Source organism: Chanos chanos, chromosome 13 (assembly GCF_902362185.1).
Source record: "Chanos chanos chromosome 13, fChaCha1.1, whole genome shotgun sequence".
NCBI lineage: Eukaryota > Metazoa > Chordata > Actinopteri > Gonorynchiformes > Chanidae > Chanos > Chanos chanos.
This window is the reverse complement of record NC_044507.1, coordinates 7,207,902-7,235,310: the sequence shown is the minus strand read 5'-3', so window position 1 is coordinate 7,235,310 and position 27,409 is coordinate 7,207,902. Positions and strand designations below refer to the sequence as shown.

The 27,409-nt window shown below is 43.2% G+C and overlaps 1 protein-coding gene across 1 annotated transcript in view; it reads left to right on the top strand.

The window, feature by feature from the left end:
* Positions 1–25,890, top strand: part of itpr2 (inositol 1,4,5-trisphosphate receptor, type 2) — a 69,578-nt gene extending 43,688 nt beyond the window's left edge. The window contains exons 41-57 of the mRNA XM_030790581.1: positions 125–366; positions 888–1,088; positions 1,249–1,359; positions 1,717–1,812; positions 2,553–2,672; positions 6,282–6,392; positions 7,673–7,865; positions 8,118–8,243; positions 8,575–8,747; positions 9,546–9,710; positions 10,030–10,213; positions 11,913–11,987; positions 13,164–13,291; positions 13,933–14,098; positions 14,942–15,102; positions 22,936–23,097; positions 25,760–25,890. Coding sequence (XP_030646441.1) covers positions 125–366; positions 888–1,088; positions 1,249–1,359; positions 1,717–1,812; positions 2,553–2,672; positions 6,282–6,392; positions 7,673–7,865; positions 8,118–8,243; positions 8,575–8,747; positions 9,546–9,710; positions 10,030–10,213; positions 11,913–11,987; positions 13,164–13,291; positions 13,933–14,098; positions 14,942–15,102; positions 22,936–23,097; positions 25,760–25,846 — 2,501 coding nt within the window. The 3' untranslated portion in view covers positions 25,847–25,890. The remainder of the gene's footprint in view (positions 1–124; positions 367–887; positions 1,089–1,248; positions 1,360–1,716; positions 1,813–2,552; positions 2,673–6,281; positions 6,393–7,672; positions 7,866–8,117; positions 8,244–8,574; positions 8,748–9,545; positions 9,711–10,029; positions 10,214–11,912; positions 11,988–13,163; positions 13,292–13,932; positions 14,099–14,941; positions 15,103–22,935; positions 23,098–25,759) is intronic.
* Positions 25,891–27,409: the final 1,519 nt, after the last annotated feature.

Here is a 27,409-nt window from a genome sequence, read left to right as displayed (position 1 = left end):
TCTATCTATCTATCTGTCTGTCTGTCTGTCTGTCTGTCTGTCTATCTGTCTACCTACCCACCTATCTGTCTATCTATCTATCTACCTACCTACCTACCTGTCTGTCTATCTCTCTTTCCATCAGGGGATACCCTCCATCTGAAAGAGGACATGCGAGGACAGCTACGAGAAGCCTCCTCTGCAACCTCTAAGGCCTACAGCACCTTCCGGAAGGAGCTGGACCCAGACCTGGAGCTGGTGGGCTCTGGGGCAGAGGGGCAGGAGGAACCGGTGGAGGAGACCCAGATGAGTTACGCAATCACCATCATGAAACCAATCCTACGCTTTCTGCAGCTCCTTTGCGAGAACCACAACAGGGACCTACAGGTACAGAGTCACTGAAAGGACCATGGTGCAGGAGTAGACAGTGATGACTTACAGCCTTGCTTCTGAACTCCACTCCTGAGGTCTTGATATATTCAGCATTCGCTCCAAAATAACAGGCTGTTCTTGCCAGCTGATCGAAGACCTTTGATCTATAGGATCAGTCATCTAGTCGGTTCCCAGGCCTGGAGTTATGAAATAGTGATGTGCTTTCTTTGGTGTGAAGCGTAGAGTCAGGAGGCGCCTTGTGTGGAGAGCTCAGAATGTTCCGACCTAGTTCTGGTAAAACATTGGTGTGGTTACATGATTGTGATTGCTTGATTCCGTTCTTACTCTGTGGTTTTTGCTGCCTCATTGTCCTATGTCTGGACTGCGCGATCTGCTCAGACCTCTAAGTTTCTGACTTTAATGCACGCAGTCGTTTGAAATGTAAATGAGCCCGCAGACAACAACAGTGTGACTGTGAAATGTGAGTGAGAGGTTAATCAGAACGTCTGTCTGTTCTCTTTTCCTCTTCAATGTAGAATTTCCTGCGTGATCAAAATAACAAGACTAACTATAACTTGGTGTGTGAGACGCTCCAGTTTCTGGACTGCATCTGTGGCAGCACCACTGGAGGTTTGGGTTTACTCGGCCTTTACATCAACGAGAGGAACGTGGATTTGGTCAGACAAACCTTAGAGACCATCACTGAGTACTGTCAAGGACCTTGCCATGAAAATCAGGTATCACCCTTCAACCTGGCTCCACATGACCAAACCGAAGAAACTGTCATCACGACTGATTACAATCCCGTATAGTATAAACGCCTATGATGTTATAACCGTCCTACTGCGGTCTGAAGCCTAGGGTTATTGAGTAAATCTCTTCTCTTCTTCTGTTTAGTCATGTATAGCCAAACACGAGTCCAACGGGATCGACATTATCATAGCCCTTATCGTGAATCCCATCGACCCTTTGGGAAAACATCGGCTGGACCTGGTGCTCGAACTGAAGGTACTGTCAGCAGTGTGTCCATAAATACACATGTGTGTTGCTGAACCACTTTACATTATCAAGGCATATTTAGGTAAACGATGGAAGATTAGGCGCTGCTTTAGACGTGCCGTCGTTTCTTTATTTAGTCAGAATGAGCAGATGTGTGTTAACCCCCTTAAATTTGATCTCACTGATGCCTGTTTCCTGTGTTTAATGTGGTAGAAACAGCTCTTTTTCGCACCATGTGGAGTGTGAAAAAGTGTTAATGGGTGATGAAAGGTGAAATTAGGGATAATTAACATAGTATTAATATGAATCTGTGTTGTTGTTGTTTTTTCTTTTTTCTTTTTTTTTTTTTTCTTTTTTTTTGACCAGAACAACGCATCCAAATTACTTCTGGCTATTATGGAGAGTCGCCATGACAGTGAAAATGCTGAGAAAATCCTTTACAAGATGAGGCCCAATGAGCTGGTGAGTGCGGCAGGGGGAGGAGTCTGATTTGACCAATTACAGGCCTCGATGCTTGAAATCCTGTGAAACACTGGTTTTATGAATCTGCCAATAAGACAACTTGTCATGGCAACTTGTCACCCAAAGATACAACATCTTTTTGACCTTGAAGTTTTGTTAAACACCTGATACATTCTCAAATTCTCAATCCTTTCAAGTCTTTCTGAATGATGTTCCTGTTTAGAATTGTTGTGTACAGTAAAAGCACACAGGCCAATGTATGCCACATTGTAGATGCTCAGATAACAAATGAATGAAATTAGAAAATATCTATTGATAATAACTTCAAGCAAAATGGACCAGAAAAAGGATTAGAGAAATCTCCTAATCCTGCTTAAAATAATACCCCCCTTTGCACTGTGCATGTGTGTTTTGTGTGTGTGTGTGTCTGTGTGTGTTGTGTTTTTTATGTGTGTGTGTGTGTGTGTGTGTGTGTGCGCGCGTTGTATTTTGTATGTGTTTGTGGTGTGTGTGTTGTGTGTTGTCCACATACGTGTATTGTGTGTTGCATGTGCGTTTGTGTGTGTATGCGTGCATGTGTGTGTGTCTGTGTATATTGTGTTTTGTATGTGTGTTGCATGTATGTCTGCATTGTGGTGTGTGTGTGCATGTGTGCGTGTGTGTGTGACTGCGCCTGTGTATGTTGTGTTTTGTATGTGTGTTGCATGTATGTGTGCATTGTGTGGTGTGCGTGTGTTCAGGTGGATGTAATGAAAGAGGCCTACGCCCAGAGTATGGAGAGTGAGGCTGATGAAGACAGTACAGGAGACCAGATACGGCCCAAAGACGTCGGCCACAACATTTACATCCTTGCACACCAGGTAAACCTGCCAACACAAGACTGAACACCGTCAGGACTGAACACACACCGTAAACACCACAGCAAACCTGTTTATGGATCAAGACTGAACACACACTGTAAACACCACAGCAAACACGTTTATGGATCAAGACTGAACACCGTAAACACCACAGTAAACACGTTTATGGCACCGTAAACACCACAGCAAACATGTTTATGGATCAAGACTGAACACCGTAAACACCACAGCAAACATGTTTATGGATCAAGACTGAACACCGTAAACACCACAGCAAACATGTTTATGGATCAAGACTGAACACCATAAACACCACAGCAAACATGTTTATGGATCAAGACTGAACACCATAAACACCACAGCAAACACGTTAGTGGATCAAGACTGAACACCATAAACACCACAGTAAACCTGTTTATGGATCAAGACTGAACACACACAGTAAACACCACAGCAAACACGTTTATGGATCAAGACTGAACACTGTAAACACCACAATAAACACGTTTATGGATCAAGACTGAACACTGTAAACACCACAGCAAACACGTTTATGGATCAAGACTGAACACTGTAAACACCACAGCAAACACGTTTATGGATCAAGACTGAACACCGTAAACACCACAGTAAACACATTAATAGATCTAGGCTGAACACACACTGTAAACACCACAGTAAACCTGTTTATGCATGTAGACTGAACATAAACAAACATCAGATTAAATATGCTGAATTAAAAAAAAAAACTTTGATACCTATTCTATCTCTATCTTTAGGACTTTAGTCAGATGCATATGCCTTTAGTTTAGTCATGCCTTTAGTCAATACGTTTTCAGAAAGAGAAAATCCCTTATCTCTTGTTTTTCGTTGTTCATGGTTTGTTGATACATTTGAAACCATGGAGCTTTTCTGCATGCTCCTGACAGAGTCTAGCATGGAATAAGGAGTGTGCGGAAATGGGTATGTGGATATTGTGTACAGTCTGGTGTGTTGGAAGGACAAACTGAAGTCTGTCGAGTCTCTCCCTCCGTTTTCTCACTTCTGCTCTCTCTCTAGAGCAATGGTGTCAGACAGGGTATTTTTGTCTCCAACTGGCTGGTTTCATAATGACCCTGTAGGGCTGCTTCTGCTCATCTTTTTTTTTTCCTGCAAACACACGCACACATACACACACACACATACACACACACACACACACACACACAAAACTTATATATAACAGCAACATGAGCAGAGGTGCACACTCAAGCCGTTGTTTTGCTCTTGTGAAATGGAGCAGTCATACAAGCCCTGCCTGTAGGCATATGCTTTGTATAACATGCACAGCTTCAAGTTTGATCAGCCAGGCTCTGTTTTTTCCAGTCTTTTTCTGCTCTGTCTTCTCCACGTGAGGGATAACAAAACAGGCCCTCAGGAGACAGAGAGACCCCCCTTCAGTCTCAGAACTCTCAGAGAGAGAGAGGGAGAGAGAGGGGGAGAGCAAGAGAGGGGGAGAGAGAGAGAAAGAGAGAGACCATGTCAGCTCCTCGGTGTGTGTGTGTGTGTGTGTGTGTGTGTGGGTGGGAGAGAGAGGGAGAGACAGAGAGAGATATGGGGAGAAAGAGGGGGGGTATGATGGTTTGATATTCCCTACCATGTCTGTGAATGATACTACTGTTCAAGTCTGTGAACTTAAGATAAGTTAATGTTGTTTTGCTCTATTTTGTCAACAAGAGTTAGACCCTGGTGTATCCTGCCATGAGGACTATAGAGGGAACAGTTGAATAGAATAGAATAGAATAGAATAGAATAGAATAGAATAGAATAGAACATATCTTTAATATCTAAAGATATTAAAGATTTGATATCTTTTCTAAAATCTTCAGAGTTTTGTTGTTGTTGCTGTTTGCTAATAGTTAAATGGAATGTGTGAAATAAAGCGTGAACAAAACAATACTGTTGATATGTGTGAACTTGTGGTAATGATTTACTGATATAGTTAAGCAACATGCAGTAATGAATCACTCTGTATCGATAAAGCCATACTTATGTTGCCCAATCGTCCGTTCTGGCCTTGCCTCCTGGGGCAATCACTCATTGATCTGTGCCCAGAACTATGTGCAGCTATTGCCCTGTGGCATGTGAGGTTGGCAATGGGCGTAGTCTCACATGAGATGATGCGTGAGTTTGCACAGGGCCCAGGGGATTTGTCTGTTTTGTTATGGAGCTGGGTTTGGCTCTGCTGCCAAAGCTGGACCTGCTATGGTCTCTTTATAGTCAAAGACTTGAGTGTGTCAGAAAACTATTGTAGATCATGGCCTTTTAAATAGAAATACAAATAGGAAGATATGAACGCTACATGTTCATGTATTCAATTTCATCTTGTTATATCACATAACCCAGACATTGTCACGTGTTCTCTGTGCTCTAGTTCACGACCTTCATTTTTCACTGTCGTGAAAATAAGGGGAAAATGAAGGACATTATTCATGACAGTTCATGATCCCCCCCTTTGGGGTCTCACGGACTGGTGGACTTGTTGGTTACTAGTGTAGTGAGAACACACACATACACAAACACACACACACACACACACACACACACATCCCCATGCCGTTCCCATCTGTCTAATTTTCAGTAGTTTAGCTCTTATTAAGGTGATGGGGCTTGGTGTGAAAATGAACCTGTATGGATATTAACGTCGGACATTCTGTTTCTTCTGTCTTATATTTGTTTCTTATGACCTGGCAAATCAGATATAAACACATTCATTCAGACTCCTCAATCTGATGCCACTGTGAATACAAAAACACCCCCCCCCCCCCAAGTGTATGAATGGATTGATGGCTGGGAGGTTGAGGGGATGCATAGATAGTAGAGAATATGGCGTGTTTTGTTTTGTTAGTCTCCAGAGAGCTTCTCTCTGGACTGGCAGTGGAGCAGCCCACGCTGTCAGATCTGTCACTAATCTGCAGATGAATGGCTCTAGGCCAGTGTACAGCTGGCACCGAACAAGGTGTTTCTCCAGACTTCTTACTTAACAGGTAAAAGTGCCAACTCTCCTGCTGAAAAAAACTCAGTTTTTGCTTTCCTCACTGGAGAAAAAAGAAGGTCGACCAAACCTCCAGCAATCTGCCCGTAGAAATTAGACAGTTTGTCCTTTCTCCTCTTAGTACCGTCCTCTCGCTGACGTCGGTTTTAACCTCCGCAGTGCGGACGCCCCATCAGAGTGGGGCTGACGGGCCTTCCTTGCCAAGAATGACTTTTAAAAGAGAAATAACCGTTGGCTGGTCATGTTGGATGTTTATTCAATAACCTTGTTGTGCCTGTTTCTTTTCTCTTTTTTTTATTGAGCAATATATGTATAGAGGCATTATGACAAAAGAGGCAGTTCTTTTTATAAGCTGCTCTGTCGTAGCATTTCAAACCTGTTGCATTGCCCAAATGGCCATTCTTCTCATCACTCACTTGCATATGGATAGTTTTTAACTTGTAACAGTGAATGAAAGCACATAAAAGTGTCACCAGACTAAATAGCTGTAGTGTCATCCTGTTTGAAGCAGTAGAGAGGGGAGTGACTGTAAGAGTGCTGAGTGACTGTTGACCGGTGAGATGTGTGGATTACAGCTGGCACGGCACAAGAAGATCCTGCAGCAGAGTCTGAAGCCAGGGCCCGACCCAGACATAGAGGGAGATGACGCACTGAGATACTACGCCAATCACACTGCACAAATAGAGGTATACACAACTTTATACCGTTTACACTGTTCACATAGAGTTATGCACAACTCTGTACCATTTACACTGTTCACGTAGACTTATTCACAACTTTACACCGTTTACACTGTTCACACAGACTTATTCACAACTTTACACCGTTTACACTGTTCACACAGACTTATTCACAACTTTACACCGTTTACACTGTTCACACAGACTTATTCACAACTTTATACCGTTTACACTGTTCACGTAGACTTATTCACAACTTTACACCATTTACACTGTTCACACAGACTTATTCACAACTTTACGCCGTTTACACTGTTCACACAGACTTATTCACAACTTTACACCGTTTACACTGTTCACACAGACTTATTCACAACTTTATACCGTTTACACTGTTCACGTAGACTTATTCACAACTTTACACCATTTACACTGTTCACACAGACTTATTCACAACTTTACGCCGTTTACACTGTTCACACAGACTTATTCACAACTTTACACCGTTTACACTGTTCACACAGACTTATTCACAACTTTACACCGTTTACACTGTTCACACAGACTTATTCACAACTTTACACCGTTTACACTGTTCACGTAGACTTATTCACAACTTTACACCATTTACACTGTTCACACAGACTTATGCACAACTCTGTACCATTTACACTGTTCACGTAGACTTATTCACAACTTTACACCGTTTACACTGTTCACGTAGACTTATGCACATCTCGTACCATCCACACTGTTCACGTAGACTTATGCACAACTCATACCATCCACACTGTTCACATAGACTTATGCACAACTCTGTACCATCTACACTGTTCACATAGACTTATTCACAACTTTACACTGTTTACACTGTTCACATAGACTTATTCACAACTTTACACCGTTTACACTGTTCACATAGACTTATTCACAACTCTGTACCATCTACACTGTTCACACATATTTATACACAACTCTGTGCCATTTACACTGATACTCTGTACCAGTATACACACAGTAACAGTGCCCAATGACTTTTTACATTATTGGCAATGTTTAGTGTAATTTACATGTTGGGTTTTTTTTTCAGCTAGTCATGTTGTCAGAACTGTCAGTTATGATGCCATTAGCTCTGTATTCTCTATGTGTTCCATTGCTAATGCTAGTGGAAACCCAAACCAACACTGTTAGGGTCCAGCATTTGGAGATGCCTGTATCATTTCCCCCTAGATGACTCTTAGCTATTTGAATGCATTTGCGGTAATGTGGTGTCCTCTCGGTTTCAGATTGTTCGAGACGACCGCACCATGGAGCAGATTGTGTTTCCCGTGCCCAACATCTGCGAGTACCTGACCGAGGAGTCCAAGGCCCGCGTGTTCATGACCACCGAGAGAGACGACCAGGGAAGCAAAGTCAACCACTTCTTCCAGCAGTTTGACGACCTTTACAACGAGATGAGGTGGCAGAAAAAAATGAGAAGTAAATGAGGATTTTTTTTTAAACCCCTTTTAGAAACATTGACACACAGTGTATTTATTCATCGATCATTAAACTGGTTTGACTCTAAGATTGATACTGTGTCTATCAACATTGTGGATATTGTTGGTCACCAAAGAAATGAAAGAGGATCATATTATTGCTTTGAGAAACATATAATTTGCTCAACTTTTGTTCCATTTACCATGGAGAGTGTTTTGCTGCTGTACTGGTCTGGTTGTTGTGTTTGTCTAGATAACGTGGCTTTGTTCTGGGTGTCACGTCACATCTCCATGTGGAGCAGTATCTCCTTTAAACTGGCAGTGCTGGTCAACCTGGCCGTCGCGCTCTTTTATCCCTTCGGGGATGACGGAGATGAAGGTTAGAGCGTTGGAATGTTTGTTGTATTTCGTTTCATTTTATTACATTTTATTAACGCTGTAGAACAAGCTTGACTGACTTGCTATGCTCTTCATTTTAACTGGTCCAAATTTCCCGAGATAACTGAATTGAAATTAGTGAGCTATGAGACATTTTCATTTCTTTTGGTTATGTCTCATAAGAGACGCTGTGTGTGTATGTGTGTTTAGGGTAGTAGAACATTTTGACATTTTGACTGATGATGCTAACACTTTGCAGTACGTTTTGTCTATTTGTTTGTTGTTTGTTTATTTGTTTACTTATCGACTAATTTATTTATTTGCTCTCTCAGGGATCTTACCGCCCTTCCTCTCTATCTTGCTGTGGGTGGCAGTTGTTGTGAGTGCGATTATGCTCTTCATCATGCCCAGGCCTGGAGGCATACTGACCTTCGTGTTTGTCATCCTTCGATCCATATACACACTGGGTTTAGCGCCCACCCTGGTGCTACTGGGTGTAGCCAATGTAAGCCCACATCTGGATTCTGCTTCACTTTTGTTCACACTTGTTCTGACTCCAGTTCACTTTAATTCACATCTCTCCCCTGTCTTCTTTATTTTGGAGCTCTGTTTGGTTGACCACTTTTTAGCCTGCTGACTACTGTCTCTCTCTTTTCTTCACTCTTAATCATTCCTGTCTGTCTTTTCTTTTCCTCTTTCTTTCACTTCACTCTGCTTCATTCCTGTTCTCACTTATTCACACTGCAGTTTAGTGCCACTTACTCCTCTTTTGTGTACACACTCTCTCTGAGTCAGATAACGTGGCTGTGTATGTTATATTTAGCGCTGCTTTATAAATAAGTGCATGTAAGTGACAATAAGCCATTCACTTCATCTTTACTTACAGTATACTCCCACCGCCTGTAGTGAAATGTGCAGGGATGTTCCTATTATTGTAAAGCTTTCTCTGAAATTTGTTATTCTTAGTAATGTAACAGATATCAATATGAAGATTATCTGGACAAATTAGCACTTAAAATGATTGACCTTGAAGGTTTGGTCGGAGTTTAATTTTAATGAGCGGAACTAATAGCGGATGTGAAGGAATAATGTACTGTGAAATGAAGTGTAAGAGAGTCTCCATCAGCACACACATTCATTGGCTGCTCAGTTGTCTCTATCATGGTTCCAGGGACATGTGCTCTAGCAGATTTTAGCCGGTAATGATTTGGACACCCAGGCTGGGAGACACATTTGGCCCTCCTCACACTGTTCATCTGCAGTATGCCTTCTCTCTTTTTTCTTTTTTTTTCTTCCCTCGCAGCTCCTCAATGAGATCGTGTTCTTGGTGAGCTTCGTAGGAAACCAGGGGACGTTCACGCGCGGTTTCAAAGCCGTCGTCATGGACGTGTCCTTCCTCATTCATGTCACCTTTGTCATCATCTGTATGCTGGGCCTGTTCATACACGAGTTCTTCTACAGCCTCCTGGTAATGGTCCGACACATCTAAGACTAGCAAAGAGCCATACGTGTTCTTTTAATGCTAGGATTTTCTTTATGACGTATCTGATTTTCAGTATGCGAGTTGAGATGAATGATCAGACGTTTATTTTTTCGGACATGATGTGGTGCACGGGAAAATCTGGCTTTTTCCTCTTTGAATTCTTTTAATTTTGTGTTACATGAGCTCTCTTCCAAATATGTTGTAATACAGGTGTATTTTTCTATATAGTTCTTAATCTGGAGCTCTTTCTCTCTCTCTCTCTCTCTGTGTGTGTGCGTGCACGTGCACGCGTGTGTTTGTCCAGCTCTTGGACATTGTACGGAGAGAAGAGACGCTGCAGAATGTCATAAACAGTGTTACGCGAAACGGCCGGTCCATCTTCCTCACGGCCGTGCTGGCACTCATCCTCGTCTACCTCTTCTCCATCGGGGGCTTCATCTTCTTCAAAGATGACTTCCTCATGGAGGTGGACCGCCACGCAGCTCCCGGTAAACACACGCTCCCTGTCACCCACAACACCTAGAGGCTGCTCATGGCTTAGCTCTGACTCATTACCAATGGCAGACAGCATTTAGTATGTATAGTAAAACATACACCGTAAATATGTTACACCTGTAGTCCAGTAACCGTATATTTACACAACTGGTATTCATATAGATACATTGTATCATTTTAAGCAGTGTGCCTCTGTATTATATATGCAATGACAACGTGGTGGTACACAGCACTGTCACTGTAATACGCATCCACGCACCTTACAGCGTGCGACCGAATGACGTATTCGGTGTAGGGTGGGTTGTCGTTTTCATACATATGATTCTGGGTAACAAGTCGGTGTCGCAGCTTTCCACAGTGTGTTAAAGCATTATTAGCTCTGTGTGTAAGTGTCACTGTGTGTGCGGTGTGCGGTGTGCGGTGTCCGTCTCCTGCTAGCGCTGATGCTCTTACCCTGGCTTCATTTTTTCCAATTACTGGCACAGTGGTGAGAATTAGTAAAATTACTCCTAGAGGTTGTTATAGCCAATTTCTGACTTAATGAAGCCACTAACCTTTTGTCTGCAGGGTTTGGAAAGTTGTTTTTCCAGTGATGATGAAAAAGAATAGGACACCTTGAAGGACATTTACAGCTAACAGCTGTTGTTCTTTGTATTTTAGGTAACATGTATTTTTATATATGAATATAATGTCCAAAGACCACGTGTGTCTATATAACGTACCCTTAATTTATGTTTTCTTCGGGAATTATTGCTACACAGGTGTTCTAGCCACGGAAGTCATGCTTCTAGGAAAGTAGAATATTAATTTTCACATTAACTGCCGTCACCTGCTTTGACGTGAAATTACAGTCTGTACTGCTAACCAGGCGTTCACCTACACGGCTACATATGCCTGTTTTTCTTCCCAAGAACAAAGCCATTCAGCTGTCCTTACTCTGTGTGTGTGCATGTGTATGTGTGTTTGTGTGTATGTGTGTTTGTGTATGCGATCCGGGGTGTTGTTCTCGTACATGTATGCGTGTGTACGCACACACATGTGCGTGTGCGTGTGCATGTTTGTGGCGGTCCGAGAGACAACCTGCTCGCACATGTGCACCTGTTGCATAACCCAGCAGTGGCTGCACTGCCTTATGTAATCTCGTCTGCACCGTGTTCTGTGCCGCTGCGTTGGCACACAGGACACCGGGAGCTGGGACACACTCACACACACACGCGCGCACGCACGCACACACATACACTTTACAGTCAGTCATTAACCAGATAAAGACGTATGCATATTTTTCCAGTGCCAAAGTGCAGTAGAGTAGTGCGGAAAACTGGGTTTGGAAGAGGACATCAGTAAAAACAAATCCTCTAGCCAGCTAATGTTTGTGATTGTGTGTTTTCCCCAAACTATAGAAACCAGTATAAAACTGATCTTCTCAACCAGTATACAGAGAAAAATCCTTACTCCTACCACAGTGTTCCTGGCCTGAAATACTGCCTTGTTTTTCTTTCTCAAACAACACATGAATAGGCTGCTTTAGAGTTGCAGTAACAGAGTGGATGACATCATATAGAAATACACGCATCATTCTCCAGAGATAATCTAATGAGATGCATGTAAACTTTTCTTTGTTGAATGAGAACCTTTTCTTTCTTTTCTTTTCTTTTCTTTTTTTCTTTCTCTCTCTCTTTTTTTTTCTTTTAGGAAAAATTGAAAGCCTGAGGGCCACGGCAGGGTCTATGACGTGTCAGGAGGACAACTGTCCGCACTCCCTTGCTGGTAAGCCAACTTCTCACAGCCCCCTGAAGGAGAGTGAGCTCTTTACTGTGAACTCTGTCACAGTCATTCTCCAGGTCCAGCAGCCGCAAGCTGAGACTCTTAGCATTTGGTGAAGCTGTGGTTGGTTAGCTTGAAGTCGAAGGCAAGAAGTCTTTCTCGGAGATTAAACCCACAGATCATTCTGAATACACATTTGCTGCCTTAAAATAGCCCTCACAGCCCAGATGGAAGTCGAGTTATTTGATCTTTTGAGATGTGTTAGGGTGCGTGTGTGTGTGTGCGTGTGCGTGTGCGCGCATGCGTGTGTGCGCGTGCGTGTGTGCGCGTGCGTGTGTGCGCGTGTGTGTGTATGTGTGTGTGCATGTGTGTGGCAGGTGGATTTGCAATGGCCTGTTCCCTGTCTTGCAAGGTTACTGAGTCATGTTTCCATGGTGTTGGAGGAGGTGACCCCTGTGTGTGTGTGTTCACGAGATGACTCACAGGCCTCTTTGTTCTGAGCTCCTGTGAGTCTACACGGATCGCCTGTGCCTCAAGGCATCCACACGTGTTTTTCTCTTTTCCTCTTCTCACTCTCTTTCTCTCTTCTTTCTTTCTTTCTTTCTTTCTTTCTTTCTTTCTTTCTTTCTTTCTTTTTATTTCTCTCTCTCTCCCTCCCTCTTCTTTTCTCTCCTTTTATTTGTCTCATGTATTGTGTCTCTAATTCTTTCTGCTCTCTCTCTCTCTCTCTTTCTCTCTCTCTCTCTCTCTCTCTCTCTCTCTCTGCTCGGTGTTTTTGACCATTCACTGTCTTTTTCATGGGCAGTTGTTTGTAGAAGTTTCCAGCATTCGCAGACAGAACGTTTTCTGTTCTGTGCGATTCAGATGTTCATTTTGTCATGTCTATAAAATTTCCTCGCTTCTAATTTTCCTGTACCTCTCTCTCTTAAGAACATTTTCAAACACTTTGTATCACCTCACACTGCAGACCACTGAATGTAAAAATAGCAGTGAACAAGAGTGGAGGAAAAAGAAATCTAGCAGGAGTGTTTTTAGTTTATCAAAGCAAAGTAGAGATCATGGTTTTCAGTCAGACAGCCTGTGATGTTTCAGTTAACTGACTGGATTACGTGACTGTCAGTTGGAACCCAGTTGGAACCCAGGTGCTCTATTGAGTCTTTGTGTGTGTTTGTGCATTAGAACCAGAGGAGGATGATGGGACAGAACGTGTGTGTGACACGCTGCGCATGTGTATTGTGACGGTCATGAACCACGGGCTGCGAAACGGCGGGGGGGTAGGAGACGTGCTCCGTAAGCCCTCCAAAGACGTGAGTAATCAGCAACCATTGATCCGGTCTTTACTGGTCTGCCACACGGACCAGTTCTAGTCACTCAGGACTGTGTACCTCAACACCAATTACAGTAAAAACTGCCCTATCACATTCAGTTAGTTAACACAGTGGAGTGGTGCAGCTCCAGACAGTGACTATGTTTCTGTGTGTATTACTATGTGTATTTAGTGTGTTAATTTCTTGTTTGGATTTGTCTGTTATATACATCATCTTATATTTTTATTCTTTCGTGAATGATCAGTAGCTTGGGTTTTAATGATATGTCCATCTGTCTAAATGGGCTGTAGGACTACCAATAGTGTCAGTTAAGTTTAGCAGCATCAACAGATTGCACTGGAATTTTCTGGAATGTTTTGATCTGCTCCGAGTGTGTATTGGAGGAATGTTTGGGTCTTTTTGTAGTTTGTTTTAAATAAAGGTCCCATGGCATTAACAGGGTATATTGAAACACTACTTTAAAACTATAGCATATTTCATTTACAATTTCCGTGACAGTAATGATTTTTAGTTGTTTGTTCCTAATTTTGCTGACATTCAGATGACTGAGAATGAAGGTTTTGATTTTTATTCACTCAGCTTTTAAATTGAGGGTCTGACCTTCCGCATTATGTCTCCAGGAGCCAATGTTTGCTACTCGTGTGGTGTACGACCTCCTGTTCTTCTTCATTGTCATCATCATCGTCCTCAACCTTATCTTTGGTGTAATCATCGATACTTTTGCTGATTTGAGGAGTGAGAAGCAGAGAAAGGAGGAGATTCTGAAGACTACGTGCTTCATCTGCGGTAAGTCACCAACAACCATTCGGAGGAAAAACAAAATGAAACAAAAAACAAAACATAGCAAGTAACGCAGGTGCCGGGTTGCCAGTTCCTCGCTGCAGGGACTTAGCGCTGAAAAATCTATAGAGCTCTTAAGCACAAACAGAGCTGAAAGCTGACGTGACCCGGGCTGAGCAGAAGGGGACGTCAGTCTTCATTTCAGTGCTGTTTATAGCTAAAACTGCTCACGCGCTAAGACTGCCACAGGTCAAGTTTCCTCGTTTGACTTGGCACGAGATTAATGTTATTTACCGTTCAAAGCTAACAGTATGACATCTATCAGTGTATTATAATGACATGTGTCAGCATAGGATCCTTTTTAAACATGACGTTCTCATGCCGTCCTTATTTGGCATGATTAGTGAATATATTAAAAGTCCTGCAAACATGACTTTTTGATGTATCCGGGATTTATTTAGTGTGTAAATAATTTCACTTGGCTACCCAATTACTACAGTGATCTCATATATATATATATATACACACACACACACACACACACACACACACACACACACATACATACATACATACATACATATATATATATATATATATATGTGTGTGTGTGTGTGTGTGTGTGTGTGTGTATATATATATGTGTATATATATATATATATGTATGTGTGTATGTGTGTGTGTGTGTGTGTGTTTGTGTGTGTGTGTATGATGCACATGTATATATACTGTATATGTATACATATATTTATATGTATGTATATCTATATTTTATGGTTAAGGTGGTGGGTACGATTGAGCAGCCACACTCTGGTCAGTTATGTGAAAGACTAATAATTGTTCTTCCAGGGCTGGAGAGGGATAAGTTTGATAATAAGACGGTGTCATTTGAAGAGCACATCAAATCCGAGCACAACATGTGGCATTACCTGTATTTCCTGGTCTTGGTGAGAGTGAAGGATCCGACTGAGTATACAGGACCAGAGAGCTACGTGGCCCAAATGATTAAGGTCAGTCCTCATCTTCCTCCGCTCACCGCACTCTCACGCAACATAACTGGTACAAGTTTTTTTATTTCCAAAATATTATTAAAAAAAATGAAATCCCAGTGTATTACATCACCACACAAGCTTTTAGTATTCAGAGTTTTCCAGTGTGCTGTCAAATGTCACTCACAAAGCAGATACATACGGGGGTTTTATTGGGGTTTTTTTTTTCGTTTCTTTCTTTTTCTTTTTTTTTAAGCCTATGTTTGCAAACATTGTTGCACTGTAATCTTTTCCCAAAAATTATGTTGCTCAGATCACGTTCTTTCTCATCTACACTGATACATAAACTGTATGTTTTATGTTGAATATGCAAGTGTTTTTTTGTTGTTGTTATTGTTGTTTTGTTTTTTGGTTGTTTTTTTTTCCTGCTGTTTATTCTGCGTGGAAACTTTATGGCGCATTATGCCTTGTTTGCTGTGTAATTGCCTGTGAGGTGTGACAGCAGACTGTCAGTCTCTGAACCTCACTGTAGACTCACACTGCTAAGGTTGAGTGTCTGCTACTGCTCTCCATCTATTAGTGCAAAGGCAAAATCCTGCTTAGTCATGCTTTTCTCCTGATGCTTCACGCTGTCTCCGCCCCCTCATTTGCATAACTACTAGCCACTAACTAGTTGTTACCCTCCTGATGAGGCAAGTAAAAAAACATGTTGGAAAAAAGCAGATGTTTTGTAGTGGAAGTGGAGGGACAGATTTATTATGCCAAACTAACAGATCTTTTCTTATTATAAACATATTCCCTTCTTTTCTCCTCCTTTGGAAGTCATTTCATTCTGTCGAAGTAATTAAACACTGATTGAAAATCAACTCAACATCCAACTCAACATCTGTCTTGGATGCATAAACATGCATTGTAATGCAACACAACATTATGTCAAGATTGAATTTTAAATGTCACATTGATTTATTGGTTTTTCATGTCAAACTGCATGCTTATTTTAAGATCTACATAATGAACTACTGAATCATTTTTAGTCATTCAGTGGGTTACTTAAAAAACGGAACTAAATCTAGAAACTTACAATTTACAATTTAGTTATTTGGCAGACGCTTTTTACCAAAGCGACTTACAATTGGTGCATCAGTCGGATTTCTAATACCTTCAACAGAGATCATAATAAGACTGAGCGTCAAATTGCCCTTTCGCATTGCGCCCCTGGAATACTTTTACAAACAGAAATACAAGACAAAGGTTTTTTTTTTTTTTTTTTTTTTTTTTTAGGGAAGGGAGGTTAGGCATTGGGGGAAGGGAGGTTAGGCATTGGGGGACAGGTGTGTTCTAAAGAGGTGGGTTTTCAGTTTCCTGCGGAAGATGGTAAGAGACTCCGCAGTCTTGACTGCATGGGGGAGGTCGTTCCACCACCTCGGGGCAATGGCAGAGAAGAGGCGTGGTCGGGAGGAGCGGCTGCCGGGTTCCCGGAGTGAGGGGACCGTCAGTTGTCCGGAGGACGTGGAGCGGAGGGTCCTAGTTGGGGTGTAAGGCGTTATAAGAGACTGAAGGTATGATGGGGCAGAGCCTCTTGTGGCCTGGTAGGCCAGCACCAGTGTCTTGAACTGGATGCGGGCTGCTACCGGAAGCCAGTGGAGTGCAGTAAGCAGCGGAGTGACATAAGAGTGCTTAGGGAGGTTGAATACCAGGCGTGCAGCGGCGTTCTGCACGAGCTGGAGCGGCCTGATGGCGCAGGCCGGCAAGCCAGCCAGTAGAACGTTGCAGTAGTCCAGGCGGGAGATGACAAGCGCTTGGACTAGGAGCTGGGTTGCCTGTTGCGTGAGGAAAGGGCGGATTCTCCTGATGTTGTATAGGGCGAATCTGCAGGATCGTGTGACTGCTGCGATGTGCCCGGAGTATGTCAGCTGGTTGTCGAGGGTGACGCCAAGGTTTTTGGCTGCTGAGGTGGGAAACACCGCAGATCCCTCGATGGTGATTGTATTGTCGATCGCTGGGGAGTTCTTAGCAGGAAAAAACAGGAGCTCTGTTTTCTCCGGGTTAAGTTTGAGATGGTTAGCAGACATCCAGGAGGCAATGTCAGCTAGGCAGGCTGCGATGCGAGGTTGAACCTGGGAGTCAGAGGGGGGGAAGGAGAAGAACAGCTGTGTGTCATCAGCGTAGCAGTGGTAAGAGAGGCCATGGGTGGAGATAACCTGGCCAAGTGATCTGGTGTAGAGGGAGAAGAGGAGTGGACCAAGTACTGACCCTTGTGGGACACCTGTGTGTAGAGTGCGGGTGGAGGAGACCGATTCCCTCCAAGAGACCTGGTAGGAGCGGTCAGACAGATAGGACTTGAACCATGCGAGTGCAGAACCCGCGAAGCCCAGCCCAGCGAGGGATGAGAGGAGGATCTGGTGGTTGACCGTGTCGAATGCTGCGGAGAGGTCTAGGAGTATGAGGACAGAGCTGAGAGACTTCGCTCTGGCCAAGTGGAGCTCCTCCGTGACAGCAAGGAGGGCCGTCTCGGTGGAGTGGCCGGCTTTGAATCCGGATTGATTTTGATCCAGGAGATTGTGCTGCAGAAGATATGGTGAGAGTTGGTTATATACAGCACGTTCCAAGGTTTTGGAGAGAAACGGTAGGAGAGAGACTGGGCGGTAGCTACTGACATCCACAGGGTCTTGGCTGGGCTTCTTGAGCAGTGGCTTGACCCGTGCTCTCTTCAGGGCAGAAGGAACCGTACCAGTAGATAGGGAGCTGTTGATCAAGGACGAGATGAAGGGCAGAATGTCGTCCGAGATGGCCTGAAAGAGAGGGGAGGGGATGGGATCAAGAGGACAACTTAGTTTTTCTGTTTATGTTAGGCATCATCTAATGAACCATTGAATCATTTTTAAGAGTGTCTGTCTGTGTGTGTGTGTGTGTGTGTGTGTGTGTGCATGTGTGTATGTGTGTGTGTGTGTTTGTGTGAGACAATGAGCGCATGTGAATACACATCTGTGTTTGTCTGTGTGAGATCTGGTCCCACTGTTTCATGTCATTTCCTCTCTGAGAACACAGTGAGAGACCTGCTCCCTAAGCATTGTGGTGATTTAAAATACTCATAAAAGAATGTGTTCATATTGTGCTAATGCGCTTAGAGCATCTGCTGGAGAAGACAGGACCCTCGAGATAAAATAAGGGATGAAAAAAAAATCTTTTGTCTGCTTTATGACCTTTAATATTTTCTTATTTTTGAATGCTTTTCGGAGTGCTTTGAGTCATGATGGACTGAGGTATTGAATCAAACCTGATATTTTCCAGTCTAAGATCGTCATATCTCCATGTTTAATTTGCGAGAAGCGGAGTTCTTAATATATTTGCGAGGAAATATGAAACCATCTTTTCTGGCTTTGTTCTTCAAAATAAGAGTCCCGAAACACGTACCTGTCTGCTGCATCTGTTAGGAGGATAGTTAAGGATTATCCCATCAGTGCTGTAGGACACTAGACTTTCACTCAGGTATGCAGGACAGTGAGAGAGTTGATATTGCGCAGTAGAGTGTGTGTTTGTATGCGTGTGTGTGTGTGTGTGTGTCTGTTGTGTTATACACATGTGTTATTTTGTGCAACCATATTCTGTTCAGACACCTATGAAGCCCCTGGGTATGAGTTGTTGAAAGAAAAGTATTTGAGTTGGAAAATGCAGTGTTGTCGAAGACTGTAGCCCTTCCCTCTGTCTGTGCCGCTTTCTCTCTCTCTCTCTCTCTCTCTCTCTCTCTCTCCCCCTGTCCTGGGCAGTCAGATGTTGATGAATTGTAGGCAGGGCAGTTGGACCTCAGCTGGGTGTTCATGCTAAAGCAAAGCTCGTCTGACCTCAGACACTCCTATACAGTGCTTGGGCTGAGCTTACAGGCTTCTGAAAAGAGATCCACTCACAACCATGCAGTGTGTGTGTGTGTGTGTGTGTGTGTGTGTGTTTGTGTTTGGGAGAGAGAGACAAAGAAAAGAGGCTTAAGGGAGAGAAAGACAGAAAGATGACCCAACAGGTTCAGAGACACAACCATACCACATTCAGAGGCGCAGTGTGGTTGTGTGTGTGTGTGTGTGTGTTTATGTGCTTGTAATTATCACACTCAGAGGCTGAGGAGCTGTCAGGCACTGCTGCAGCCACGGTGCTGTTATGTAACCTATCTCAAGTGGCCCGCTAATAGCTCAGCCTAGTCTCACACGTGCTCTTCTGTCCCCTACACACACACACACACACACTGACACACACCCCTGCCCAGTCGCTCATTATCACACAGTGAGTCAGGCATCTCCTAGGAAACATAGTCGTCACACACTGTTGGCGGCAACAGGAGAGGAACAAAAAAGAAAAAAGAAAAAAAAACGCAGGGGCCTCTATTACTCGTGATCGCAGGAGAGTTCAAAGGTCACCAGTTCCCAGTGGGATGTGTCTCCTTTTCTCTTTTCTCCCACTCTCCCTCCCTCCCTCCTTCCCTCCCTCTCTTTCTCTCTCTCTCCCTCCCTCCCTCTCTCTCTCTCTATAAATATATATACATGTGTATATATCTCCCTCCCTCTCTCCTTCTCTCTCTCTCTCTCTCTCACCCCTTCCTCTCCTCCTCACTTTCTTTCTCCTCATCTCCATGATGGGCAGATTTTACCTGAGTGCCTCACGCAGATGAAAAAAAAAAAACAAAAAAAAAAGGAAAAACCTGCAGCCCGCTGCTCTGTAACTGTACTGCACTATCCCACTGCTCTCTAATCAAACTGATTACTGCAATCATGCTGCTATTTTCAGACATCATTGGATGGCAATGTGCAGCCACAGCCTGCCTGTCCATTTGACGAATTGTACAGTTTATGGAGATGAGAGAGAGAGAGAGAGAGAGAGAGAGAGAGAGCATGTGTGTGTGTGTGTGTGTGTGTGATGATTGTGGTGTTTGCTGCATGTGTTCTGATGTTGAAGGAGGTTTAATAGCTCTTTTGACAGACTTAGAACAGTTCAACCATTTAAACCTTGTGTAAAACCCTTTCAAATACATGACTCTGAAATGCTCTGTGTTAGCACGGGTAACACACCTCTGGACTTGTTTCTGTGTGCTGCTCTGAATGAGATGGTGCTTTCTCTAGCCTCAGGTGGCATCTACGTCTAGACAGTTTCATTTTCATTTTTAATGAGATTCTCGGCAGATGTAAGCAAAGTTGCTCCCCATTCAGAAGGTCTAATTTCAGAGACAGGAAGTTCACCCAAAGCTGTGGTTTTGATCACATTTTCTTTGAAAGTGAAATAGTTGAATTTAAACGAAGTAAGCTTTTGGTTTTCAAACGTCAAAATAACTTAGTGTCACTTTACAGTTTAAAAGCATCCATGGACACCTCAAATGGTCTTTTTCCGCAAGGTACACACGCGTGTTAATGTTTTCACACAAGTGATATGTTCATGGGGCATAACCTTGTTTACTTGCGCTTGTCTAAATGATGAGTAGACTACAGTGCTGTATGAAACATTCTGAAAGGTGGGAATATGAACGATGCTGCTTTATCCACGGGGAAAAAAAGCATGTCAAAAAAGATTTCCAGGTGAACATAACTGAAGATCACATGACATTTGTGTGAAATAAGTACAAATAATTTGATGTAAACTGCTTTGTATATGTGTGCGTGTGTGTACGTATGTGTATGTGTATGTGTGTGTGTGTGTGTGTATGTGTGCGTGCGTGCGTGTGTGTGTATGTATGTGTGCATGTGTATGTGTGTGTGCGTGCGCGTGTGTGTGTGTGTGCGTGTGTATGTGTGTGCGTGTCTGTGTGTTTGTGTGTGTGTGTGCCCTTGTGATAGCACTTTTCTGTGAGATCATTATCCCAGTTTTGTGATATCTCCACAGCTTTGTGGTTAATCCAAAATCCTTCCCAGAAGGAGACCTTCCGTAATTGATCCAATATGAAATGGAAAATTGAAGAGTATCTAATTGATTGATTATAAATAACAAAGTGTTTAATGGGGACCAGCTTCTGTGAGCTTCATCCCATTGAACCAGTTGTTTTTCGGCTCAATTAACTCCGGCCCGTTCCTAGAATCTCATGAGAGGGTCTTTGTGGACGCAGCTTTGACCGTTTCCCCCCGCGTTCACTCAGAGAAAGCTACCTGTTGTTTTTTGTTTTTGGTTTTTTTTTTTTTTATGAACGCTACTTATTACGTGGTCCAGATTCATGGGACGAGACCTTCGAAACGGATGCTGCCGTCTCCACAGCAGTCCACGCTCTTTTCCGTGTCCTCGTTTCACCTTCAAATCACATCAAATGGATTATAAAATTCCTGGTTCCACATGAGCGCTTAAAGACAAAACGCTCTGTTTCTTTCCCTCTCCTCTCCGTTCCTTTAAACGTTGAAAAAGACGGCCTTCTCAGAAAAAGCCTTGGTTTGAATCGTTTTTTTTTTTTTTTGGAACAGTCGTCTCTCTCGAGATCTCGAACGACGCCCTACGATGAAAATTAGTCCGACGTGTATGTTCTGAAGTTCGAAATCGATAACGCTAAAACGCATCGGGTGTCTAGCGAGCAGCTGAAGTGCGTGTCATTCGATTAAGTTGGCCGGTGAGACACTCACTAATGTCATACCGATGACTGGCGAATTATAAATACCTTGATCAGTACTTGACCATGGTATTGGATCAAATTTAATAAAATAATAATAAAAGAAAACCTGTCCGAGCTGAAAAGCATGGGAAATCAGGCCTTGGGTTTTAGTAAAACAGGCCTGTAACGCCAGGACTCTGTGTGTGTGTGTGTATACAGGACATTATTCTCTGTTCAGGTGCAAGGTGAGAGGAGAGGGATGTGTGAAGGCCTGGTTATGTAAGAGGACAGACATTCTGTTCCCACCTCCCGGGATACGTCTACACTGCAACTCTCAGCTCCTCTTCACTGCTCTCTGTCAGTCTAGCTGTGAAAGCACATTATATAAGATCAGCTCCAACCAACTCAGTGTTCCCAGCTCTTATCTCATACACATACACACACACACACACACATACAGACATGTACATGCACACACACTTGTAGACACGCACCCATACACATAGAACACAACGCACACAGTGTAGACCCGACTTACAGTGCTCAGTAAAACTACATGCTTCCATCCTTAGCTCAGAATAAAGATGCACACTTTGTCTGTACACATCAGTACATATGAAGCGTAAAAGAGAAGAATCTGTGCCCAGACGCAGTGTCGCCCTGAAACGTAGCCAGTGAGTCATAATGATTATGTTGAGGAGATAGCCGTGTCCTGTTTCTTTAATGAGGAATAGCTGTGAGGTGGAATACATTATGCATATGAAATGAGGATGAGACACATACCTGCTGTTCACACATTTTCAGGCCATTTTCTGCTTTACTGTCACAGAGTTCTTCTGCGGAGCCATGTTCCCCTTTGCTAACTTTCTCCTTATTTAAGCCATTTGGACTTGTTCCCTCCAAACGTTTTTTCATGTTTCTCTCTCTCTTTCTTTCTCTCTCTCTTTCTCTCTCACTCTCTCTCTCTCCCTCACTCTCCCTCTCTCTGTCTCTCTCGCTCTCCCTCTCTCTTTCTCACTCTCACTTTCTTGCTTGCTCTATCTTATCTTTCCTGTCTGCATTATTTTATTTCAGTTCGGAGGTGTTTTAAGTGATACAACTGTTTGAATAATAATGTCGCTGACACAAACATTAGTAATTATGATTATAACGTTCATAAAAACATGCAGTGTAATTATCGACACTAACATTGTCACACCAAATATTTCTCTTCCACTCTGTAAACACCCTCTCTCTCTCTCTCTCTCTCTCTCTTTCTCTCTGTCTGTCCCTCTCTCTTTCTCTCCCTCTCTCTCTCTCTTCAGGAGAGGAACCTGGACTGGTTCCCCCGGATGAGAGCCATGTCCCTGGTGAGCAGTGAGGGAGAGAGTGAACAGAACGAGATGCGGTGCCTGCAGGAGAAGTTGGAGAGCACGGTCACTTTGGTGGCTCAGCTCTCCAGCCAGCTGGCCGAGCTGAAGGAGCAGGTAATGTTCGCCACCTCGTTGTTTGGAGCAAGTGCTGTAAAAGTACAGTGCAGACAGATTTAGACTCAGGTCACTTAGATTAGATTTTGGACTAAAATTTAAACCAGAGGGTAAAGTAAATGATTAGTTAAAGTTTTGGTCAGCCTGCCAGGGTAAAAACTATCAGGTTGGAGTGTTTGGTGTGCCGTCTGGGATCACTGGTTTGATTTTGAAGGAACATGAAGAAAAATGAATTTATAACCAGGATCTGGCAGGTTCAGATCTCAGCTTGAGGTCACAGAACTCAAAGTTTTTTTTTTTTTTTTTGCAAGAGTGTAGCAACACAGTATTACTGTCCTTCTACCCGACTGGACAATATGTATGTATTCCTTTTGAAATTTTTCAGTTACTGGGCAGAGTCTCGCCATTCCCTTCCCTCTAAGCTCTCTTCCGTGGGGCTATTGTCAGAACAAACATATTTGTTCGAGTTGTTTGTAGTCCTAAGCTGATTGTGCCAGGTGTCAAGACTTGAGGTGCTACGTCCTTCAATCAGTCTCGAACAGGCCGACTTATCAGGGCTGTAAAGAACTGGAGCAGCAATCAGGCCTAGGTATACCGTGGTTAATGCACCTCTTTGATTGTGGCATTATGGGGACTGCGCTCCCCACAGAGAACAGCGTAGCGATATGGAAGCACGCCATAAATGCGCGCTGCTGATTATTTAGCAGCGGTGCAGTTTGTCGCTCCCTCTGTGGTCTGCAGCCCTGGCTGCTAACATTAGTCTCCACTCTAAGGAGATGGCTATTCTAATAGCTATTGATACTTTGTGAAATGTTTTGTTTCTTGTTTGTTCGCTGGGGTATGTCTTCATTGTGTCCAATTTGAAACAGAACACAAGGTGACGAGACACTTAATGTTCCAAATTTCATTTTAGTTGTTACCTTTCGAAGAAAGAACGTTAATATGACTTAAAACAAAACGAAACAAAAACAAAACAAGGCTTTTCTGAAGTCGTCTGTTGTCTTCCCAACTGCAGGCCTTAATTCTTTAGTGTGACTCTGACTTGATCACTGAGTGCTGAGTGTGATGTGAGACTTGGCATTCAGAGAGCCTGGGGCACTGCGGTTGTTCCAGTTTCGCACCAGTTTAGCCGATCAGCGCCATCACCTGCCTGGGACCCATGTGATTTTTCCCCAAACAGTGCTCCTCTTGTTTAGACAGCGCTGTCCTCGCTGGAGGTGATGACGAGAGAAAAAAAAAAAAAAAAAAACCAAAAACCAAAAACAACATCCCAGCCTTGAGGCCAAAAGCAGTTAACATGCTCTGAAACTGGGCCTCCTTGCCGCCGGATCTCTGTATCAGATCTCGTTGAGTCACGACAGTGGCTAACACTGCCCCGTTATGCAAATTAGGTCCAGATATTTGCCTACTTCTATGATGTCATAGTAGTTCACAACGATTGGATTTGGGGTTCTTTCTCAAGTCAAGGTTTTAGGAAACTGTTTGAAGTTAAGCGTTTTTTTTTTTAATCCAGCGCTTTTGCAGGAAAGTTTGCAGGTAACTCAAATTGGCCAAGCAAATGGCAGCCGTGGGTGGGGCCTGTTTAAAGATGTTCAGGAAAACTGTGCTTGCACAACAGTTTTCTAGTGGTAGTGTGCTGAAAATTGGCTATGTCGTCATGGTTTTATGCCACTTTGACCAAATTAGGTCATTGGTTTTGAGTTGGAATTCTATTCCTTTACGTTCAGAACACATACTCCACACAGTCACAAGGATAAACTGAGTTGCCTTTGGCTGTTCTGTCTGTTGAGTGAACTTACTAGAGTCATGTCTCACACGAAAGGTTATATTTCATGAAACAGACCCTGCTTACCTCTACGGGCCTGTTTTTGTAAAACTACAACAACTTTTTCCTAAATAGGGGCTTGGCCAACCTGTGTGGAAAGACAGGACTAGAGACAGTCACATTGTGCTGTAGCGCGCAGTTGTTTGGACTCGTTAAAGTCCCGTGTTGTTCCGCACCGTTCCACGGCTGCCCACAGGTTTTCCATCAGTTGCATAGGTTTGTAGAAGTTCTACAGGGATGTCCCCGACATGAGAGAAACACAACAAAACCACAGGGCTGCATGTTTCAAATCCTCCATGGTACGTTCAATAGACCCAAATGAGTAACGAGAGAACTGTAGGTTCAGATCTCTGACGCGAAGACTGGCTCCGTCGTTTCTTTGAGTAAATTTACTGACGGACGTAGTCTTAGACCTTGTGTTTTAGGTCTCCCGCATCTTCTGGATCCGAAAAAAAAAAAAAATAGAAAAAAGAAGACAAAAGGAAACACGCGATCAGTAAGAGTCGAGTCAAATGAAGGAAAGTGGTAAGCATTTGAGACGTGTAAGCTATAAGTACATGAGAAACTCTTGTCGCCCTCTGTATTGATGCAGTAGGATGATGAGCGACTGAAACGAGTCAGGCGTGTGCTCCTTCTCCAAGCTTCAGGCACTGATACAGCATTCCATGGAAAAAAAAAAATGCTGATTTGGGTTAAATTCTTGCTGTCTTTACATATTTGTTGTGCTGTTGAGTGTTTCCTCTCGGGGTCTTGGTTAATGAAATGATCTGTTTGTTTTTTGTTTGTTTGTTTGGTGTGTGTATGTCCGTGTGTGTGTGTGTGTGTGTTTGTGTGTAGATGACAGAGCAAAGGAAAAATAAACAGAGACTGGGATTCCTTGGACCACCACAAATCAACCACCACCTTCCCCCTGCAGCACACTGACCCCCATTGTCTCACACACACACACACACACACAGGCACGCACGCACGCACACACACGCACACACACAGCAGTATTGAAGGTACATAGTCAAACCCAAAAAAAAAACCCACACACACACACACACACACACACACCCTGGAACAATGAGGTCATCTTTGGACACCAATGTCGTAGCAGGGTACAGTGACATGTTTGTCACATGACTGCTCTGAGAGACCGTGGCAGGCCAGCTAACAGGCAATTCACTGATCACAGCTTGAATGTCATTTGCTCTGTGGGGCTAAACGTCTGTTTTGCCGTGGATATGCAGCGGAGACATAAAAAAAAGAGATTGGAACGGGCACTGGATGTTATCCAAGCAAAAAAGGCAGAGCTGTGATCTTGCTTTCCGTCCAGCTTCCCTCTTCACCGCCGAGAAAGCAGCTTAAACCCACCGTAGCCACGGGGCACTGGAGCGGGCATTCCAGCCGTCCTTTAAAGATTATCCTCCATACACAGGCTCTTTGGAAGGAGTGTCTGACATCTTCAATCAAAGTATTACTGTCCATGTTTTTTCGTTTTATAACAAATGTGTATTTTATTCACAAAACACAAAAAAAAATCACTCAAACTGTGGCATAAACTGTGGACTTAGTGAACACCTGCAGAACTGGAAGGAGAAGCGTTTTGAACAGCGTGAAATAGTGCTTCCTGTTTAAAAACACACACAGTGTCCTTAAAACCCTGAAGATAGTAACTTAAGATCATTTAGACTATCAGTCCACTGTAAAATTCAGTATGTTTTATCAGCTGTTAACAGTTAACTCCAGACTGAATTTTCAGTTGTTTTTATCACACTCTAGCGTTTTTTCCTTTTTTTTTTTTTTGTCATTGTTAAAACTGTGTGGCTAGCACTGCAGATCGCTACGTCTCTTGTGTCTTTCTCGTGATGCTGTAAATAAAATAATAAAAGTTCTTTGTTTACATGATCATTTGAACATGACTGGAGAATGTATTTGGTAAGAAAGTTTGCAGTGCCGTGCCGGTGTAGCGGTGTGGTTATGATTTCAGTGTGACTATTACTGGAACGGTCGGAGTGTCCTCCTGCACACGGCCGTGGACGCGTCTCCTTGGCCGCCCGTGCGCGTCGCCTTTATCGGATCATAAACTCTGGCGTGGCCAAACCAGAGAAAGTCCATCGCGTTTGTGTCTTACCAGATGTGTCCTTAAAACCGTTCCCCTCGTGACTTTTGCACAAGCCGTGCCAGGACGTGAAGGCATGCACTTCAGAGGAAATGGCATTTTTGTTTTGTTTTGTTTCGTTATGTTTTGTTTTTCTGTAATATGTTTGCTGAAATGATGCAAAGTGACGTGTCATTGTTGTGAAAATGTAATGCTGTAATTAATAACGTAACATTTATGGAAATTATATCATGCGTCTCGGATGATGCATGCAAACACTCACTGTTATCTTTAGTTCCTGTAATGCGTGCATTGGTGGAAGGATACAGGGGTAAATGATTAACGTGGCAACCATAAAGAGCAATGGGAGAAAAAAAAGCAGTAGGCTGTTTTTTACTGTG